The 23,377-nt window shown below is 33.5% G+C and overlaps 1 protein-coding gene across 1 annotated transcript in view; it reads right to left on the reverse strand.

The window, feature by feature from the left end:
* LOC140439261 (monocarboxylate transporter 12-like) overlaps positions 1–23,377 on the reverse strand; it is a 448,050-nt gene that overhangs the window by 314,187 nt on the left and 110,486 nt on the right. Inside the window, exons 2-3 of the mRNA XM_072529064.1 lie at positions 12,588–12,803; positions 5,744–5,918 (exon numbers count right to left, since the gene is read on the reverse strand). Of these exons, the coding sequence (XP_072385165.1) occupies positions 5,744–5,918; positions 12,588–12,677 (265 nt within the window). The 5' untranslated portion in view covers positions 12,678–12,803. The remainder of the gene's footprint in view (positions 1–5,743; positions 5,919–12,587; positions 12,804–23,377) is intronic.

Genomic DNA, 23,377 nt, shown 5'->3' on the forward strand with positions numbered 1-23,377 from the left:
ATGGACAACGTCTCGTGTAGTGATTCCGACACAAGCGTTTAATAAAGATAAAATCAGAGCTTATAGAAGTCTTTAACACATTCAAAGAAAAATACATAAAATATAAAATTGACGAGATGTGCAAAGAGAAAAATGTTGCCATTCTGAAACTACCTCCATACCATTGTGAGTTAAATCTAATTAAAAAGGTATGGAGTCAAGTCAAAAGACATATTGCCTCACACAACACAGAGTTTAAGTTGGGTTAAGAAATGCATTGGTTGTAGTAACGCTGGACAAATTTAAAAACTAATGCAAACTTGCTATTAATCAAGAAAAAAAATTTTGGGTTATTGACGGGTTGATGGACGATATTGATCCTGTCGTAATAAATGTCACGGTTGACAGTGATAGCAATGAAAGTGATAGTGATGACGATGACAGTAATGGCGATGAGAGAAACAATTATGAGGATGATGTTAGTATGCAGTGGGTAAATTATGTGATAGTGTGAAAATCGGCTGACACAAAGTGCTAAATTCGAAAAATATGTAAGTGGTAGTCTGGCAAAAACTGAAAATTGCGTAATTTTCATTCAATAAAAGCTATATCTAGCAATATTCGTCTTTTTTCTTCAACAGAAGACAATTTAAATAAAGGTTGTAAAACATTATTTTCAATTTTATTTACAGGTATTCTCAATTTAAAAATATAAATCTTAAGAAGTTTTCTGTAGTTTATTAATAGATCTTTGTAGCATTCATAATATCGACACCAAATATTGCTAAATTATTCCAAAACGGATCTAATAAAGGAAAAGTAGATGTTTTTGAGACAATAAGTTTTATCTAATTCAGAGAGGCTACGTACAACCTAAAAGCTTCATGGATTTATTAAAAATGTAAGAAAAATTGTCCTTAAAGATTACTATAGGGTCAAAAATCATCCCAAGATCTTTAAATGTTGTGATTACCTCTAAAATATTTTGTCCAATATGATATCATTAAAAATCTCATTATGTTATATGAATTTCTAGATCATTAGCATAGAGAAGAATATTACTATAATATGAATAATGTTTAATATCATTTACAAAATAATTAAAAAGCACAGGAGATTAATGTCTGCTCTGTGGAACGTCATGGGTTACATTGATAGTAGATGAGAAAATTGATTAATTTTTACGACTTGAGTTCTATCAGTGAGGTAGCTTTCCATCCAATAATAATCTTCCATGTAATTTAGAGGTTAAGACAGTATGATTTACTCTATCGAATGCCTTGGAGCAGTCAGTATAAATTACATCAACCTGATCATACTCTTCAAAAGCATCCAACAAGAATTCTTTCAGTACTAAAAAATTGGTAGTGGTAGGAAGTGCCGAAATAAATGCATGTTGTTCGGGTATTATAGTATAACCAACCAAGAATAACAGACCAAGTTTTGGAGCTGCAGTTTCTTCAGAAGATTTAGTAAATACTGAAATTTTAGATATGGCTCGGTAGTTTGCTCTATTGCCACTTTTATGAACTGAAATAATATAACTTTTCTTCCATATCTGTTGTAAAAACAACCTGTATAATATTGTAATCGTAGTATAGTTATTTTATCAAATTGTGCGCTCAGGTCGGCAGCTATCGTGTTAACGTGTGTGCGACTGATTTCCTAGATCAGGGACCCGTCCTCCCCTCGTTATGTAACTTAAGACAGACAGTGCCAATTTGCCTCTCGGCAAGTGAAGGCCGGGTGTGTGTGATCCCGAAAAGTGCGTGGTGCGTAAGTGATAAATGCGCTTGTAAACCCGGTGTTTTGTGTTAAAACGTATATAGTTGGTCTCTCTCAATTTTATCATTTCATGTATATCTGTTACTGCCTCCCCGCACTCACTGTAAAGCTAATATTTGTATAACTCTTTATGTAATAATCAGAATTGCGATAATTGTCAATGTTTGAACCAGCCCTTAAGTCTATTGTGTAAATAAATCGAAGGAAAATACCTCTTAATTGTTTTATTGCTTCAGTGGTCCTTAATAAATATTTTGAAGCAATTAGGTGTTCAAATACGCCTCTCTTAAATGTGGATAGTTTGGCAACAAAGTTTACCCTTTCCCCAATATCTCTGGAAGGACACCTAAACTCACTGATAAACTAAATATTTTAGTCACAAAAGGTCTATAATATTCCGATTTTAAAAATATAAGAAGCGACTCATCTATTGTTTAATTTAAATCTTATTATATTCGAATATTATGATTTAAACAGAGAGAAGGTCAGATAAGCAATGTTATCGCGCATAATTAGACAAAAAGAATAGTAGTAAGTGTTATGAATTTAACTAATACTTTTATAAAACCAGCATTAATTCTTCTTGGTATGTTGTTTGTTTCTTGTTTATTTAAAAAATATATATAAAACGTTAAATATTACACAAAAATACAATCCCACAGAAGAAATAAAGGTGAGAATTGAACAAGCTAGAACGGTGTTCAATAAAATGAAAAAGTGCTGATATTAGTTTATAGCTAAGTAAAAATATTAGGCCTATATCAAATCAAATCAAATTCTTTATTTTCTTTCTGACACACATAGTTTGTTTAGAATACAAATATACATTGTTTGTATAAATACACATTGCTAAAAACTAAACACTAAACTAGACTAAACAAGACACAAAATGAATTAAAATCTAAATGAAATACAGCTAATATCTAAGATCTAAAAAATTCTTCGACTGTATAAAACACTTTTTCACATAAAAATTGTCTAAGATTCCTCTTAAATACATTTATTGAACTGGTGGACTTTACAACTGTGGGCAAATTATTAAACACCTGTGGCCGTATACCCTGGGCGATTTAAATTTAATGTTACCTTTTGAAAATGGTATATAAAGTTTATTACAATATCTAGTATTTAAATTATGCATATCACCACTCGTTTTAAACTGATGTAAGTCATTAAAAATAAAAACACATAATTCAAAAATGTATAGACACGCCAATGTTAAAATTTTATATTTTTTAAAATATTCTCTACAACTAGTTAGACGGGAGACATCAGCGACACAACGCAATATTTTCTTTTGTATGACGAAAATACCATTTGCATAACCAGACATACCCCAAAAACATATCCCGTATCTTAGCCTGGACCCCACCAGTGCATAATATATTATAATTAGCTGATTTTCGGTCAAAACATATTTTAAATTTCTAATTAGATAGTTGATGGAATTCAACTTCGAAACAACCGCTCCACAATGCAACTTCCAATCAAAACTTTCATCAATCGTTATTCCCAAAAACTTGCCTGACGACACCGTAGCTATTTGCATGTTGTTAAAAATAAACTGAAGATTTTCCAGGTATTTTTGTTTCTTGTGAAAATGTATAACTTGCGTTTTTTCTGCATTAAGATGCAACGAGATATCGCAAAACCAAGAATATAAAGATGAAAGAAAATCACATTGATGTTGTAGGATTACGTTGGATTTGTTAGATAGAAAAATTGACGTATCATCCGCATATATATAGTGAAATTTACCGCTCTGTCCACTTGTACGATGTCGTTAATGTAGACCGCAAAGAGAATTCGTTCTATTATAGATCCTTGGGGAACACCCTTGTTTGTAGTAACAAGACTAGATCTACAACTGATCACACGATCCTCGATCCTCATCTGCAGGCTCGCATATTGTTGTATATTGTTTAGAAATGACATAATCCACTGTAAAGAATTTCCTGTAATACCTATCTGTTTTAGTTTTTTAAATAATATTTCATGGTTGACACAGTCAAATGCCCTGATAAGATCACAAAATATTCCAATAGGACATTCGCCTGCATCAATCAAACTGATTAAATGAGCATAAAATGCATGGACTGCCGTATTAGTAGATTTATTTTCTTGAAATCCATGTTGATTTATAGTTATGATATTATTGTTTTTTAAATAACCATTTAATCTCTTTAAATATCCATACTCAAATACCTTTGAAAATATACCGGGAATTGTTATAGGCCTATAATTGCTGACCAGTTTTGGATCTCCTTTTTTAAAAATGGGAACTACTTTGCCTGTCTTTAAGTAATTAGGAAAATCCCTATTGCAAAAAGAAAAATTGGTGAGATAAGTTAAAGGATTGATTATAAAAGGTAAAACCTTTTTTACCAAAAATGCAAGTATCTCGTCAAAACCACTAGAGGATTTGTTTTTAAGTTTACTCTGCAGGAGTTCGTTCAGTTCCTGACCAGTAGAGGGGTACAACTGAAAGAAATTTTTATGATCTGTAATAATTAACTGACTGTCTTTGTCTATTGTATTACATGGAATTTTCGACACGATATCAATGGGTGCATTTTTAAAAAATATGTGTTTTTCGTGCAACTATTTGGAGTGTAGGCTTAGATCTTAGAAAAAAATAAGTGGCCCACTTAAAGAATTTGAGATGTACACGTAGAAAAATAATAAAAAAGTTGGGTAGACAGAGCAAAAACAGGAAATGAAGCAGTTTAAAATCCAAGCAGTATTGTAAGCACTCACATTATCCAAATATAGTTCCATTGACTTTACCAGAGAAGTCAATTGAAGTTTCACAAAAATGTAAGTAGCCATGATGGTTATTAACATCCTTATAACCATCCAAAAGAAGATGGTATTTAAAGAAGAACGAAGAAAGTCAAGTACCCCACTCCGAAAAAAGAGAGAGTGAATATTACATAAATGAAACCACAACTCCATCAAACTAATCTACAAGGGACAACAAACTATGCTGACGTTTTCTGTTGGCATAGCCATAAAAGAATGGGGAAATTTTAAAAAAGTAGGTGTAGTAGTAGTTATACGATAAGTTTTTGAAAATAGTCATTTGGAACTCCAACAGGCTTCACATCAAGAAAAAATAAAGATCATTATTCCAAATATTAGACATAATGATCATATATACGAAATGCATCAATCTGAACAAGGATAACGTCTCAGAGGACTACAATAAAATTCACATTCATTTGGAAATCCCGTATTAACTTGAACTATTACTTGAAAAGTTTAAAATGAACCACGTAAAAGAAGCCATTTACATAAAACTAAACCAGAAAAAGTCTCGATCACATCACAACCAGAAAACTCAAAATATTCAAATAATTATTTTCTAAATAGTTTTCGAAATAAAGATTTAAAGCTTTTAACACAAATCCAGAATTCTTTTTTTCCATTTTTCTACTATGGTGAACACTTCCCACTATAGTGGAATTAGACAAACGTTATATTCTTGTCATGGCACATGTCTATGTCTATTTAATCGTTCAAAACAAATATTTCATCTAAAGATCTATCCATTAGGTATCTTATGTTAAGGTACAAGTTACACTTGTTCCCAAAGCCGAAAAAGCTTTAAAAAACATCGTATTATATAGACCAAATAAGCCTTCTGTCATTCCAGCTAACTTGCTAAACAACTTATATTGGAAGAAATTCTCCAAAAAGGTGGTAGAAATTTGTGGTGGAAAATTTGAAATACCTACTGGACAAATACCTATTATTATTTCTTGAAGAGTATTAACATTTATTGCGTCATATATTATGTCTTCTATACTAACAAAGAGGCACAAAAAGTGGAAGCTTTTATAACTAATAAAGTAAATATCACTTCATTCATAAAGTAAACACCGTTCATTCAATAATATAAAAGCACAAATTCATCTGCAACAAACTTTATTAGTGTGTACAGAACAATTTTTCTTGGTGCGAGGGATAAATCACTTACCTGCGGGATATACTGGATGCACGTGGAACTTAAAGGCAGCGGGAGCCACTAGTTGAGAGCAGGAAAGCTGAACTCCGTGATTGATGACGTGGACGAGGATAGCACAAATGGTCACCACCCACCCCCATCCGCCTTCGGGGTAATAATGGCGGCATAGAAACCTTCGGGCTTGGATCTAGATAAAATCAAAAGGATAGTCGGTTTAGACAGTTCAAGGGAGAAATGTTTGCTTTAGATTTGCGTCATATTTTGGTTGTTTCTAGTTATTTGCCTAGGCTTTTTAGATTTTAAAGTTTTGTTTTGTTTTATTTTTAGATAAATATATTATAATTATAATAGGGGAGACCAGATTATTTATTTTTACAAGTATTATTAATAAGAGAACTCGGCCTCCGGTAAGTGCTGGGTGGTTTGAGTAGCTCAGTAAATGCCGGTGCCGGTCCCAAGCCTGCATAAAGGAGGAGGGTTGAAGCGATGGGCTAGCAACTCATCACTTGCCAAAAGAAATAAATGCTAAAAAGCCTCGGAATACAAAGGATGGATCAAAACAAAGACGACTAATGAAACGGAAAAGGAAAATGATATATTGGCTACATGGAATGTATGAAGACTTAGAAACAAACGAGTAGAAGTATTCAAAGAATTAGCGGAAAGAAAAATAGATGTATGTATTCTCACCGAGATAGCAGATAACTGACAATGAAAATAATATCACAATAGACAACTATACTATCGAACGAGTGGATGCCTTTACATATCTCGGCACAGAAATTAATCAGAATAACTCCGTAAGTAGCGAAATTAATGCACGTATTTCCAGCGGGAATCGTACATACTATGCTAATAAAAGATTGATGACATCGAAATTATTAGACAAAAGAACCAAAATGACTATCTACAGAACACTGATTAAACCCGTAGTAACCTATGGATGTGAAACTTGGGTAATGACGAAAAAAGATGAAGCCCAACTCAGGACATTCGAGAGAAAAATACTGAGGAAAGTATATGGCCCGGTACAAGAGGAAGATGGCACATGGAGAATCAGGAGAAACGACGAGGTTAATGAGTTAAATGAAGGTTATGACATTGTAAGATTTGTGAAAAGTCAAAGACTGTCATGGCTGGGACATGTGCAGAGACAAAACGATGCAAAAACAACAAAGAAAATGTTACAATGGAAGCCCATAGGAAGGCGAAAAAAAGGAAGGCCCAGAACGAGATGGTTGGATGACGTGGAAGACGACCTGAAAACAATGAACATAAGACAATGGAGAAGAAGGGCACAAGAGAGATCTGAATGGAAGGACATAGCCAGACAGGCAAAGACCCATCCAGGGTTATGATGCCAACAGAAGAAGAAGAATTCTCACCGAGATCAAGAAAAAGGGAAAAGGAAATGAAGAGATAGGAGAATATATACATATCTACAGTGGAGTGAGTAAAGATAACAGAGCTAAGAGAGGAGTCTCTATTGCTATTCGAAAAAATCTTAAAAACAATATTAAATCGTGGACCGAAGTAAATGAACAACTGCTAATACTGGAAATGAAAAAGAATGGGCACAACATCGTAATTTGCGGAGTGTATGCCCCAAATGAAGATGCAGATCCAGAAAGTAAAGACGATTTCTACAACAAAATGAATGAAATACTCTCTGAAGTTAAAGGAAACTGTGAAATCTTTATACTAGGAGATTTAAACGGCAGAGTAGGGAGAGAAGGAAATAACAGACCTGAAAAATATTACATGAGATGTTGGTTCACCTATTTAACAAATGCTTAAAAGGACAAAATATCCCTGATGATTGGAATGTTGGATACATCAGGTCAATATTCAAGAAAGGGGATAAACGCAAATGCTTCAATTATAGGGGAATAACTGTTATCAGCTCAGTGGGGAGGTTGTACGGTCGAATAATAAAAGAAAGAATAGAATCAGAATAAGAAGACATAGAAGAACAAAATGGATTTCGTGCAGGAAGATCGTGCACCGATGGTATATTCGTTCTACAGTAGGTAATCGAAAAACGGAAGGCAAGGAATCTATCTACCCACCTATTGTTTGTAGATTTAGAAAAGGCATACGATGCAGTACCTTTGAAAAAACTGTTTTAAACATTGACGAAAGTAGGTCTCAGTAGAGAGTATGTGGATGCTATCGCAAATATATACAAAAACAAAAATGCAAGAAGTGTCGTTAAAAAAGGAAACTTTATATCTGAGTCATTTCCAATAACAAAGGGGCTTAAGTAATGTTGTCTATCTCCGACCTTATTTAAAATATATATTCAATCAAGTGATAAGAAATAAACTGAATAAAATAATAACATTAGTTATTCAACTCAATTGACTGAAAGAGATTTAGTAAAATGCCCTAGGCATTTCGTTGGTCAATGTAAGCACTATTTTGACTGAAGTATTGGGTTTCACAAAGCTTTGATCACAATGGGTTACACATTCGCTAACAATGGAACAAAAGCACATTCGAATGCGACTTTCTCAGCAACATTAAGAGCGTTTTTGAAAGGATAAAGTGGATTTTGAGCATCGATTCATCTTTATAAATAAAACTTAATTGGGTTTATCACCATGATCCTGAATCAAAAAGAGAGGCTAGTATGTGGTGTGAACCTGTTAACAATAAATTCTGAGTATTATTGTAAACTTTTAGACCAGTTGAATAGCGAACTACTTAATTGCTTAATATTCCCAATCCTAACATACGGATGTGAATCTCGGACCATACGATAAGCGGAAAGAAGAAATATAGATCCCACTGAAATTTTTTGTTGGAAAAGAATGTAACGAATTCCTTGGACTGACTATAGAATAAACAATTCAATTTTCTTCTTCTGCTTTTCATGTAGACATGACTCTGTCTGTTTTTTAATGTAATTCCAGTAAGTTGTCGTCCCATCGCTTTCGTGATCTTCCTACTGATCGTCTTCCTATTGGAGAACCGTCTTTTGCCGTCTTTACTACTTTATTTGTTGTCTTTCGGCTTATATGATCGTTCTATTCTAGTCTTATATTTCTTACCAGTCCTTGATGTTCTCCACCTTGCATCTATATCGTATATCTGTACTTCTAGCTCTATCCCATAGTGTTTTACCATTAATTATTTTAAGTCTTTTTATCTCTGCTTTTTTTAACATCCTTTTTGTCCTTTTTGTCTCAGATCGTGTTTCTGCCGCGTATGTTATTATTGGTCTGACGACTGTTTTGTAAATTCTGCCTTTCATTTCTTTCCCGATATTTTTATTTATCCATATTGTTTCATTCAGGCAATCTGCGGTTCTGTTTGCTCTATTCACTTGATCTTCCACTTCTGTTTCGAGCTTTCCGTAGATAGATAATATGATGCCTAGATATTTAAACTGCATCACTTCTGTTCTATCTTTTATTATCTAATCTTCCAGTTCCAATTTACATCTTAGTAAATTTTCTGGCGGATATATTAAATTGCTGAGCATACTTTGTAAATCATCTTCACTTTTTGAAAGTAGTATTGCGTCGTCTGTATAGCTGATTATTTTAAGTTGTTTTTCTCCCATGTGGTCTCCTTTTTTAGTTCTTACTTTTTTTTATTATTTCATCCATAATCAGGTTGAACAATAGAGAAATCAGGAAGTCTTATTCCATTGCCAGCTTCAATAGGGTTAGTTAGTTCTTCTTCTACTTTTACTTTTACTGTGTTATTTTGGTAGATATTTTCGATCGTTTTAAATATTCCTAAAGACATTTCTGTTGCATACAATAAGTAGATAACCTCCTTTAATTTGACTTGCAGTTTCTCATAAATATAGCGTCGGTGCATGATCTTCCCGACCTAAAACCTTGTAGTTCTTCTGCTAGTCTTATAATTTCATTCAGTTTATTTGTTATCACTGTGGTTGTTAATTTTAGTGTTGAATAAATTAATTCCTCTGTAATTTTTTTGGTTTGTTCGGTTTCCTCCGGTTTTGTTCTATTATTTTTTGGATTAGTTTTAGTAGTTTGATGGTCAGATCTAGTCTTCCGTACTTTAGGAGTTCGTTCTGTATTCTGTCTTCTCCTGGTGATTTTCTATTTTTTAAATAAGTAATAGTAAGTAATTCAATCGATTAATAATAGTAATTATGAGTAATAAGAATAAGTAATAATAATATTTCAATTTTAAATGAACCAGAGACAGAGATTTTTAAAGGTAAACAATACACGACATCACGATGACTATTACACTCCCTCCGGGGGTTCAGGTTAAAAAAAATCGTGAAAAAAGATTCGGTTTGCAGAAGAAAAAAATACACCGTTCATATAAGTATTTTGAAAATGGCTAAAATCCATAAATAATTAAAGTTCAAATGGCTGGAGCATCCACCGTATTCACCAGACTTGGAACCTAGGGACTTTTATACCTGTTTTAATAACTAAAATAATTCATGCCTAGAAAGCGTTTTTCATGAAATTATGAGGTCAGGTCAATAGCTGTGGAAGCGTATTTTACGATATTTCCAGATTCGTACTTCAGGGATGGAATTCATCAATTGTAATCTCGTTGGAACATGTGCAATGATGTTCAGGAAGACTAATAAAGTATCTTTCGAACCATAAAATTGTGTTTTTCTTATCAAACCGCAAAACTTATTGAACAACCTATATTATTCATACTATTATATCTATATGATGTGATTTGCTTTCTTGATCAATTCAGCAAGAAAGCTTTTGATACCGTGAAATTGTCAGCAGTATTGAAACAATTAGAACAAAGTCAAGTAGGCTGAAGATACGTCAAGTCAACACAAGTCATGTCAACACAACATCATCATCATCATTGGCTTTTACAACTCTTCGTGAGTTTTTGCCGCGTGTACTATTGCCTTCCATTGATTCCGATCCTGTGCTATTATTTCCCATGGCCTTACTTCCATCTTCTCCAGATCTTCCCTGACTGCGTCTTTCCACCTTTTTCTAGGCCTTCCTGTCGATCTTCTACCATCTGGTCTTTCCCAAAACACATTGCTAATCAGTCTGTCGTCATCACTCCGTACCACGTGGCCTGCCCATCTTAATCTATTGGCTTTTATGTATCTTACGATGTTTCCTTTCCCGAAGAGAGTCTCTATTTCATTGTTGTATCTGCTCCTCCATTCATTTGTCACGCTGTCCCTGCAAGGACCATATATAATTCGCAGGATTTTGCGTTCCCATACTAATAGCTTATTGATTTCTTTCTTTCTTAATGTCCATGTTTCACTTCCATATGTCACTGCTGGTCCGCTGGTCCTACATTTGGATTTTGGCCCGCCTTGAGAGAAGCCTTGACCTCATTAGATGTTGAATGGCAAAGAATGATTTATTCCCCGCCAGTATTCGTATTTCAACCTCCCGTTCTCCTGTGTTTTCACTGGTAATTGTTGCTCCTAGGTATTTGAATTCTTTGACCACCTCAAAATTATGATCGTTTATGGTAATGTTTTGTCTTATTCGCTGTCGCTCCTTTTTGATACGACCATGTATTTAGTTTTTTCTTCGTTTATTTTCAGGCCTACGCTTAGTGTTGCTTCTTCAAAGTTCGATACTATATCCTTAACTTCCAGTGTTGTCTGTGCTACTGCATCTACATCATCTGCAAATGCGAGAATAATCTTTGCACCTCTGGCAGTTATGTCTGGTTTGACTCTGGTATAGATTTTTCGCATTGCATATTCCAATGCTAGGTTAAATAGTAATGGGGACAGCGCGTCTCCCTGTCTGAGTCCGGTGCTTATGCTGAAAGCCTTTGAAGTTTTGCCTCCTATTCTAATTTGTGCAAAGGAATTGTTGACACACATTCGCGCAATCATGGTCAGCTTCGTTGGTACGCCTAACTCCATCTCAACACAATGTCAACCAACAGCATCTGTTAATCTCCTGACTTTACGGATCAATATAGGATTGAGCAATAAATTAGGTAGATGACACCATTTTCCCCAACTATTCTTTGAAATATGCTTCTAAGGAACTAGATTGGGGTAAAAATAGAATAAATATTGGTGGTGAATACTTAAGTGACTTGCGTTTTGCAGATGATATTGTGCTTACAAAATGGTGAAAACATTAAAACAGCTAATAGAACAATAATGCCTAAACAAAACCTACGTGGGACAAAAAACGTGGGACATAAAATTAAAATAGCAAAAAACAATTAAATCTGTGAGATTTAACCTTACCATATAGATTTGGGATAAGCAGCAATTAGTCAGATGTGACATATTATAAACGGAACACTACCGATTTGCTTAAAGAAAAAAAGTTAATAGCCAATGTAGACTGTTGGTAATAATATACAGTTTCGAAACATTAACATTGACTAAAAAATCTGCCAGTAAATTAACCCAAAGAGCAATGGAAAGAGCAATGCGGGGATAAAAAGAAGGGATATGATTCCAAATAGAATAGTAAGAGAGAGGACTAAAACAACAGATGTAATAGACAATACTGCATACGCCAAATGGAGATCGGCTAGCCATATTATACGTTTAAATGATATTAGGGAAAATAAAAGACTCACAGAATGGAGATCTAGAGAAAACAAGAGACTCTGAGGTAGACCACTAACAATATGGATGGACGACTTATGAAAAACAGCAACAGAATTGAGATCAACAGTGCACGAGGATGGAGGAGATACAATAATATGTCCAAAGTGGATGATTTGACTGGTTGATTCTTGTTTAAGAAGACTTTTCGGGTATTGTGGTGAGTTTTCGTATTTAATAAGGAAAAAATTTAGTTTTATTAATGTCGATCAACCGAACTAATGCTAAAATAGGTACTAAAAACAAATACAAACTTGAAAAAATGTTGAATGCCACACTTACCTGCGTTTTGGCTGCAATATTCCTAGCATCTTCTGCAGGAGCGGCACCAGAAAGTAGAGGCCAGCTTTGAGCTCGCGATAAAGAAGACATAGTCGTCTTCTGGCCTTCATCTGTGGCTTAGATGATAATGAGATGAGCAGATAGTGCACTGAATGATACTATGTGTTTTTGTTGTTTGTACTGTTTGCTTCATTGTGTCACATATCATTTAAATCACTATTTCACAAATAGGGAAATTTTACATTAATTTTAATTTTAAAAAATAAACCAAAATAACTTTTTATACGTTAAACAAATTATACAATATTTATTTTTGATAAACATATTTAATAGTCGTTTAATTAATTTTTAACATAAATGTCAGCGTTCGTTGTTGCTTTGTCTTGGTTACTTTATCAATGTTGTTAAGTGTAGTATCTTAAGAAATTTTTCGTGTAAACTTAGCTTTAAGAAATACGACAGAAGCATACTGAATGGTTCCCGCCAAGTGATAGAATTAGAGGTTAGCTTGGTTCCTTATGTAGAAGGTTATATCGTAGTCAAATTTTTCATTTTACAATTTAATAATAAAGTGCCAAAAGCTAGTATAGAGCCAGAGTATAATAGAAAGACAAATATAAAGGTAAATTTTTTAATGTTGATATTTTTAGTTTAGAAAATGATTTGTTAGAGCCAATCAAAATGCAGGTATTACTTAATAATATACCCATAACGTTTGAGGTTGATACGGGGGCAGGACTGCCTTGTTTACCAAATAATATATATAAAGAAAAATTGAAAGTAAAAGCAATAGTAAAGATTCGAGTACCTAAAAATATTACAGAGGTAAGAGCTTTTGCAGCTCTTACCTCTGTAATATTTATTATTATACTTACCTCTGTAATATTTAGTCTGATAGAATTCTAATTCATTTTGACCCATTTAAAACATTAAGGCTACTGTGTGAATAGCAGTGAATATGGATTAGGTGCGGTGCTTTTGCACGTGATGTTTGATAGTAGTAAAAGACCAATTAGTTATATTTCAAGGCTACTAACGAAAACAGAGTTAGGTTATATTATGGTACAGAAAGAAGCATTATGCATTTACTGGGCTGCTCAAAAGTTATATGAATATTAAGCAGGAAGACATTTTGAAGTTTTAACGGACCACAGACCGTTAATTACATTATTTGGAGAGTTTAAAAGTTTGCCAAATATGGCACGATGGCAGCAGCACGTTTGCAAATATGGTGTATCTTTTTATCTGGTTTTGATTATACTGTAAAGTATATTAAGGGAAAGGATAATGTGAAAGCAGATGCATTAAGCCGTTTACTAGTGGAAGAGGAAGAAATGTCTATGGATGAACAAAGCGAATATATTGGTTATTTTAAAAATTTGAATTTTTTAGAACATGTTACACCTATTGACTCAATAAGGTTGAGAGCAGAAACGCGGAGAGATCCGGTATTGGGTAAGGTAGTGAATTTAATTCGGATAGGGTTCCCTGAAAAGTGTTCTGAGGAAATGTTAAAGCCTTTTTTTAACCGTAAGAATGAATTCACAGTGGAACAGGGGATAGTAATGGGGCTATCGAGTAGTGGTTCCTATAAAATTAAGAATGCAATTGCTTAATTAGTTACACAGTACCCATGAGGGAATTTTAAAAATGAAGTCAAACGCTCGAGCATATTTTTGGTGGCCATCGCGCATCGTTAGAGAGGGGCATTAGAAAATTATTAATAATTGCAGAGTTTGTTGTGCTTCAAAAGCAGAACCTAGTCAGGCAACAGTTATACCATGTGGCAAGGGGAATGGGTTCATGCTAATTTTTTGGGGTCCACTTAGAGGGAAAATGATATTAATCATTAGAGATTCTTATTCAACTTGGGCTTTTTTTTTATTTATTTACGCTGTAACCACTAGGGTTATTAGCGACCTAAAAAATATAATACAGGTAAAGTTAAAAAAAATTACAATAATTGATACAGTCCTGAGTCTTTAAGATAACTTATTGTGTTTTTAATGTTCATGTTTTTTCCTAGGGCTTCCTTCATATTATTTGGGATAGTGTGCTTCTTTCTTGTTGCTTCATATGTTTTACACTGAGTTAGTATATGCTTCACGGAGATTGTTACTTGACAATTTTCACACATTGGCGGCACAGTTCGCGTAAAGAGGTGTTTATGTGTAAAGTTACTGTGTCCTAGTCGCAAACGTGTTATTCTCACTTGATCGTTTCTATTCGCTGTGGGTTGGAGCCACGGTTTCACTGATGGTTTGATTTCCTTACTTACACTCCACTTATTTTGCCACGTACTTAACACTTTATATTTTATTTCTGACTTGAAGTCATTTGAAGAAACCTCATTAATAAGAATGGAGTCCTGGCTGAAGGATGCTAAGCGGGCTAGTTCATCTGCTTCTTCATTTCCTTGTATACCTGAATGTGATGGAACAAACATGAAGTCAACAGTGATCTTATTATTATTTAGAATCTCTATTTCTGATTTGATATGTAAGGCAATTGGATTATTGGTATATAAACGTTTGATAGTGTGAAGTGAGCTTAGTGAATCGGTTATTATGAGAGACGGGGACTGTTTCGACTCTTTTATGTGGATAAGTGCTTGTAATATTGCAAACAACTCTGCAGTGTATGACGAAGTAATGGGATTGAATTTAAATTTTAAAGATGGATTGGGTGTGAGGATGGCTGCACCAACACCGTCTGAAGATTTGGAGGTTTCAGTGTATACCTTATAGTGATTTTTATAAGTTTCCATTTCTATTAAGAATGATTGTTTGATCAGATCTGTTATAGTCTCATGTTTTTTATATATACTAAGGTTAGTATTAATCTTGGGAATTGGTATTAACCAAGGTGGAGAAGTTAGAAAATTTGTTGGGAAAATTTCAGGAAATTCAAGATGTAGGTCATGAAGGTTTCTTCTAACTCTTTCGTAAAATGGTGGATCTAGTCTTGTTGTAGAGAAAGTGTCTTGAAATCGATCTGTAAACGTATTGGTGTAAGTAGGGTGTTTTTTATTACTAGCTATTTTAGAAGCATATGAGATAGAAAGGTATTTACATCGTTAACTTAGGGGTGGTTCTCCTGTTAAGCATTGTAAACTTTCAACTGGTGTCGTTCGAAACGCACCTGTAGCTATTCGTAGAGCTGTGTTTTGAACAGTTTCTAAGGTTTTCAATACTGATACTTTACTTGATGAATAAACTATCGCACCATAGTCGAGTTTGGATCTAACTAAAGATTTATATACATGTAATAGTGTATTTTGATCTGCTCCCCAGTTTTTGCTGGAAATAGTTTTCATAAAATTTTTTGGTCGAAAACCATACCTAAAAATCTGATATTATTTGTGAAACTGAGGGTTTGATTATATAGCTTCAGATGTGGAGTAAGAGTGTTACGTTTTCGTGTGAATAAAATACATTTAGTTTTTGTCGGTGAAAATTGTAATCCGATAGTTCTAGACCATGATTCTAACTGATTGATTGTTTGCTGTAAATGTTTTTGAATAGATGTAGAGTTTTTTCCTTTGGCAAATAAAACTAAGTCATCAGCGTATAATCTTCCTTTAACAATCGGTGAGCATTGTTGAAGTATGTCGTTTATGGCCATTAGAAAAAGAGTTGAGCTTATAACTGATCCTTGTGGTACTCCGTTTTCTTGAACTTTTTTATCTGAATTAACGTTGTCTGATCGAACTATGAAGCTGCGAGATTGAAGAAAATTGGAAATAAATTTTAACATATTGCCTCTGATTCAACTTGGGCTTGGTAGCTAGTTTGTACAGATAACGGACCTCAAATCACTTCGGTGCAATTTTCACAATATTTGTCTAATTAATTGAATTAAACGCATAACTTCTCTACCTTATCACGCCCAAACAAATGGTTTTGCTGAAAATGCAGTTAAGGCATTAAAGAGTAGTGTTACAAAGATTATTAAGGAGGACACTGGTGATAACATGTCAGTTAAGGTTGCATTACAAAGATATTTATTTCACTATAGAAACTCCATACATGTTTTCATAGGTGTTACACCTTCAGATGTTATTTTTAAACGTAACATTAGAAACCGTTTTGATTTGTTATTGGAAAGTAAAGCTCAGAAATTATTACATGTAAAAATGAAACGGGAAAAAAAATTTCTAAAAGGAGATAGAGTATTAGTAAGGGATTATAGGTGTCCTAATGAAATGGGTAAGAGTTATAAATGAGGTTTTAGGAGATAGGCATTATATTAGAGAAATTGTTAATGAAAATATATGTTGGAAGCGTCATGTCGATCAGATATTGAAAGGAAAATTCAATGAGTTAGGAGGTTAAACCAAACTGTTGAAAATAAATTAAGTTTAGATGAGTTTGAAGGATCTGATCCTATGACACCTCTTTATGATAATAAGATACCTGAATTAATCGTATCTGATTGTATTGGCGATATTAGATCATCAATGATTAATCTAGGAGATAACAGTGTCAGTAATGAGGAACCAGATAGTAGTGATAAAGTTAGTGAAAGTATCGAGGAAGAAACTTTAGATAAAGCTATTGTTTTGCCAGTGCGGTTAAAAAGACTTCAAAAAGAAGCTCCCGATCGTTTCGATTTTTAGAGGGGAGGTATTGTAGTATCTTAAGAAATACTTCGTGTAAACTTAGCTTTAAGAAATATGACTGAAGTAGAATGTAGAGATCCCGGCAAGCGATAGAATTAGAGGTTAGCTTGGCTCCTTATGTAGAAGCTTAGATCGTAGTCAGTTTTGTATTTTACAATTTAATAATAAAGTGCCAAACTATGTGCCTAATTTAGAGACTATTTGTTTTCTGCTCCTCGGTCACAAAATCAAGGGCATCCATTACTTCTTATTTTTTTTTTACTTATAAATTCAACATTTGGATATGATCGATTTGGTTTGTGGTGGTAAATATTTTGCAGTAATATATTTTTTGAGATTTTTCCATACTAGGAAAGCAGTTTCAAATTCACGTGGGTGCCGTTTTCAACTCTATAGTTTCTTTCTCTTTTTATTCATTTTTTGTTCACTAGTTCTTTTATTATATTTATGAATTTGAACAAATCTTCTTTTGTTTGAGATAAGTATTAGTGTATTTTTAAAATAAAGCTGTCACACAAGAATTGGGTAGGTACAAATATTCAGCCGCAGCCGACGCTGCCTCTAAAAAATTACTTCTAGCAACACCTACCTATCGTCTTTATTTATTTTAACACTAACTATTATGCATCTCTATTTAGAAACCTTTCTATATTCCAACTACCTAAATCTTTGTTTATTTAGTGTTATGTTCACAATGCATACTATTTCGAATAAATTAAACACTAATGTCCCTATTTTCAGTATGTGTCCGTAAAACTAATCGTCTGAAAGTGTGCAACACATGCTTTGATGAAAAAAGAGATTTGTATATTTACAAAGAAGTGTGACAGACTCATTAGCACAGTCAATTTGCTCGAAATGTGCATTTTGTACAGAGCACGACAAATGTGATACTAATTTATTTTAGATTAATCTTTTGGTTGTAAAATAGATATCTATTATAGTGATTTAATTAAAAGTTTTACAAAATAAAAATAAAATATTTCGCAGTGGAAAAATAAAATATTTCTCTTTATAGTTTTACGCGGTTATATTATTATTATAAATTATTGGACAGATTCAAATGTAGTTATAAGGATCGATTATTGTTTTGTAAAGCCCCTTTGTCCGATTCTTCTCGATCGACGATGGTAATACAATAAAATTTTGAAGTCGTGGAGTAACATTTATAATTTTATTAACAGCTACTGATAATTACACTCTAGTTGTTGGTTAGGTAAGTTTCTACAATAGACTGCGCTCAAATGCGCTATTCGACAATTTATTAAGTGCAAGTTTGCAGGTGAATATGCTTTAAATATTAAAATATTACTCGACATAGTTTTACAATGTCTCAATTATACACGGTGAAACTATAAAAGGTTAAGAATAATGTGAGATTACAAATTGAGGGATTAATTTGTGATTGAACCTTTTTATGGGTGGCGAAGATACTATTATTATGGGTGACTTGAATGCAAAAATTGGTAAAGGGAAAAGCGGTGAATTAATTGGTGATTTTGGTCTAGGGAAGAGAAATGAAAGGGGAGAAAGATTAAAACTATTTGCAGAGAAAGAAAAATTTGCAATACTAAATACGTTTTTCAAACTACCACTAAGACGTTTGTGGTATTTAGCAGCTTGAGAAATTCGCGTCATTTGTAACTTGTTTTTTTTTTATTTAGAAATTACAGCCGCATCCACCATAATGGTTATTAGCGGCAGCTACAGAATTACAAAATTAGAGTTTATAAAATATTCCTATAGAGTTTAAAAAATTTACGATATTACTAACTGAAAAATTAGTGCCTAATAAATTACTTAAACTGTTAGGTATATTAAATGTAAGATGAAAATTGGCAAATCTATGGCATTCAATTAATAAATGGTTAACGGTTATTTGTACATTATATGTTTCACAAATAGGTGGATCACTTTTGGACAGTAAATATAAGTGAGTAAGTCTCGTGTGTCCAATTCGTAATCTAGTTATCACCAATTGTTCTCTTCTGTTCCTGGTTGAGGGTTGCCAAGCTGTAACGTCATTTTTAGTTTGCTTCAGTTATGTTTGAGAAGATTGCCATTCGTTTTTTCACTTGCACAAAACTCGATTTTTTATAAAAGCTTTTATATCACTCGCGGTATTTCGATTCTCGGCTTTTTCTATATCGGCACATTTAGCAATTTCACTCGCGCACTTTCGTTGCCAGCAATGCCAATGTGGGATGGAATCCATATAAATCTGATACTCCTAGAATTTTCTTGAGCCTTTATGAGTTCTAGTTTTATCAGTTTCTCAAGGGGACTTTTAGGATAGATCTGTTTAAGGGTTTGAAGGGCGCTTAGTGAGTCACTTAAGATAACAGAGTTAGGAATGTTATTAGAATTTATATGCATGAAAGCTTTAAACATTGCATAGAGCTCAGAGGAGAAAATCGAAAAGAAGGTTGGAAGACGAAATTGATATGTATCGCTTGGAGTAACGAATGCAGCACCTACTCCTTTATCACACTTAGATGCATCTGTAAAGATTTTATAGCAATGTTCGTAATGCTGACGGAGAATTGATCTAGATTATTCTTAATCTCTGCGTAACAGTTAATATGTTTGTTATATTGGGTTAGACAAGTATTTAAATTTGGGGTATTAATTTTCCAAGGAGAGGGGCTTTTAATATTGATTGGAAAGGAAATTGGGAATTCTATATTAAGACATCTCAGGTAACACCGTACTCGCTCATAGTAAGGCTTATGTTTGGTACTATTGGTAAAGAGATTTATATATTTATTAGTGAGCGTATTATTAAATAGAGGTTTGTTTACATTTGAGGCTATTGACGTTGCGTGTGAAAGTGTTAAGGAAATTCGGCGGTGATATAATGAAGGCTCCTCACTTTCAGAATATAAACTTTCCACCGGTGACGTTCGAAATGCGCCTAGAGAGAGTCTAAGTGCTGTTTTGTGAATAGAGTCTACTTAGTTGTTTTAACAATGTGGGGAAGCAGAAGCGTAAGCGATTGATCCATAATCAATTTTTGGTCTAATTAGAGTTCTGTAGATAAGATCAGAGCCCCAATATCTATTTGACAGTGTTCTCATTAGGTTAAGTTTCTTATGACAAGTCAAAACTAATTGTCTAATATGTTCTTTCCAAGTAAGTTGATTATCAAACCGCATACCTAAGAATTTTACACATGATTTAAAGGAGTAACTTGTTTTTGTTTTCCACTCTTCGTTTGGATGAATCTTTTGAATTTTATAATATGTCAATCATATTAAAAAAAACTGTCACAGGCTATCTTTTTGTTTGCCTTTTGACTGAGTATATTCGGCCAAGCTTGTCTATGGTGTCTACACCTGACTTTGTTTTATTATAATCAAAAATTATTTGATGCTTTTGTTTTTTATCTTCAGAACTTTCACCACTTTCATGCATAGTTGATAGCAAAGTAACAATTTTTCCTTTTTTCGGGCAGTAGGAGGCTAACATAGCTTTATGTTTGTAACCAAATTTTGTTGAAGATTGCTTTGGCACTCTACAAAGGTACGTTAACGATGAATAGCTGCCTCCAGTTGCCAAGAACCGCAAAATAATTGCCAATCTTATATCAGCCGGTATTTCTTTTCCAAAGTTGCTGTCACAATTCTCTCTTAATGAAGTAGGATAACCATATACAGAAGATTGTAAAAGTTGTTTTTTGACATCCTTATTTGATCCTTTTTGAAATCCTTTAGAATACAAAAATATCTCTTCCTCCATTATAGTTCGGTTCAATATTTTATATATATTACGATTTTTAACTTTCTTTAACAGGAAATATGCAATACTAAATACTCCTAGCAAAATAGCGTCACTTTTATCCATCGTGAATATACTGAAAGGCACTATATGTGGACAGGGAAAAGGCATGCTTGCAGGCACATGCTTTCGCGTGTGCGCTTAGACGCATGCTGAATTGAATATTGAAAGGAACGTTGAAGCATGTTGAAAGTGGAAGCGCACCAGTGTGGCCAATCAAGGAACGTTAAAACGCATGTTGAAAGTGGAAGCGCACCATTGTGGATATACCCAAGATATCTCTATCGCTAGAGGCAAAGCACACTATGTCAGTGTAAAACATAAATACATATATGCAAAACGGATATTAATCATCGACATAGATAGTTTGAATAACTGGAACTTTTGTATCATAAACCCTTGCGTATTATTTACACAACTAATTTTTTCTGCATAATAACATTGGTTTTTATTTCTGTGACGGTATAAAATTTCTCCAGCCTATATTTGCGGTAATAGGCGGCAAACCGAGATGAAAGTGACGCGGTGGCAACTAATTTAATAGGTGTCTCTAGAGCCATCAATAACACTGTGATTGGTCTGAGATCTAACAGCAGGCGGTACGTACGGAGACTGAGTTTGTTAGCTAATCAGCGTGCGCTAATTAACATTTTTTGTACTCTAAACATTCAACTACAATCTGATTTAAGGCTGAAATATATCAGGTTAACGCAGGGACGGACTACTAGAGGTCACTTTTTTTATGATAAATAAATTTTCCTACGACAGTATCCTAAGTAATATTGCTAGATGCAAGTAGGTTTTCAAAGAAGAAAATATAAAAATATTATTTTTTACGTACCAGAAGTGTCATTGCATTATGATATATAAAGAAAAGCGCATATTTCTGTTATATATTTATATAAAAAAAAACTAATTAAAGTGTCTTCAAAATAATCTGAAATATCGTTCTTGCGGTTGACCATTCAATTTCAAGACGATAAGTCTTGAAATTGAATGGAACATTAAGATGGGCGATCTTCGGTTAATGTTGTAACTGTCTGACAATTAACGAGGAAGTTTCTTGAGGTAAAAAGTTTCCCCATGAATGGGGCACTCAAAAATGTGGTTTAAATCATCCATTGTTCCGCATTCATATGCCGGACTGTCTATTATTTTAATTTTAAAAAGATGTTGTTTAGTTAAGCAATGACCTGTTCTCATTCTTATTATTGTGGTGATATGTCTTCTGTTTTTAAATGTCAGGGTTGAGAACCATGTCTTAAAGGAGAAGTGGTTTGGATTCTCGTATATTGGTAGTTTTTCTTTCGCAGTATTGCTCCCCAATTGATTTTAAATTTATCAATAATTTTTTCCTTCATGGAGTTTAGAATATCTTGGGAATCTAATAACATAGCTAAGGGAATATTTAACTTTGTTCCTATTTTGGGTAGTAAGTCAGCTTCTACATTACCAGGAATATCAGAGTGACCTGGAATCCATGAGATTAAAATGTCAAAACCCTTCTTAATTGCTGATGAGATGAGATTTTTTGTTTTGAGGGAGATTGAGTCATCAGAGGCTGAGATTATTCTTCTTCTTCCTATGCCGTCCCCATTAACGGAGGTTAGCGACCACATTTTTAAAAGCTTCTCTGTCTTTTGCAACGTGGAATAATTCGTCTACAGTCATGTTTGTCCAGTCTCGAATACTTCGCAGCCATGACTGCTGAGATTATAGGATTTTAAATTTTAGTTATAGCATTTAGAGAGTCAGAGAAGACAACAGCCTTCTTGATGTCTTTAGATATTAAAATTTTAATTGCACATTTTCAGCTTTTGATACAGATATCTCACCAGGAAGCCCAGTAGAAAACTTAAAGTTAATGTTGGAAATATTGATTCCAAATCCTATTCTCACCTTATTGAAGTTATACTTCTATACGCGCACTCCACGTTGGAAATTTGTATGGGAGTGAATCTGTGAAATAATTACATATGTAAGATAATGAGTCAGAGTAAGACAGAAGATATATTTTGTCTCTCTTCCTCTCTCCCATATAAAAATGTTCCTTTTGTATATATAATTTAATATTATATATATTATATAAAGATATATATACATATAATATTATATATATATATATATATATATATATATATATATAATAAAATATTTATTAATATTATTATTTATGTGATATGTTTTGTATTATTTATTAAATGTTCATAATTATATTAGTCTTTTGTATTTCAAAATAATAATCTCAATAAACCACTGTATGATCCAGAACTGTCAATTTTGAAACACGTTTGTGTCATGTCCTCGGTAGTATAGTAGTCAGTATCCCCGCCTGTCACGCGGCAGACCGGGGTTCGATTCCCAGTCGGGGAGGACTTTTTTATTAATATTA

Source organism: Diabrotica undecimpunctata, chromosome 4, assembly GCF_040954645.1.
Source record: "Diabrotica undecimpunctata isolate CICGRU chromosome 4, icDiaUnde3, whole genome shotgun sequence".
Taxonomy (NCBI): Eukaryota; Metazoa; Arthropoda; class Insecta; order Coleoptera; family Chrysomelidae; genus Diabrotica; species Diabrotica undecimpunctata.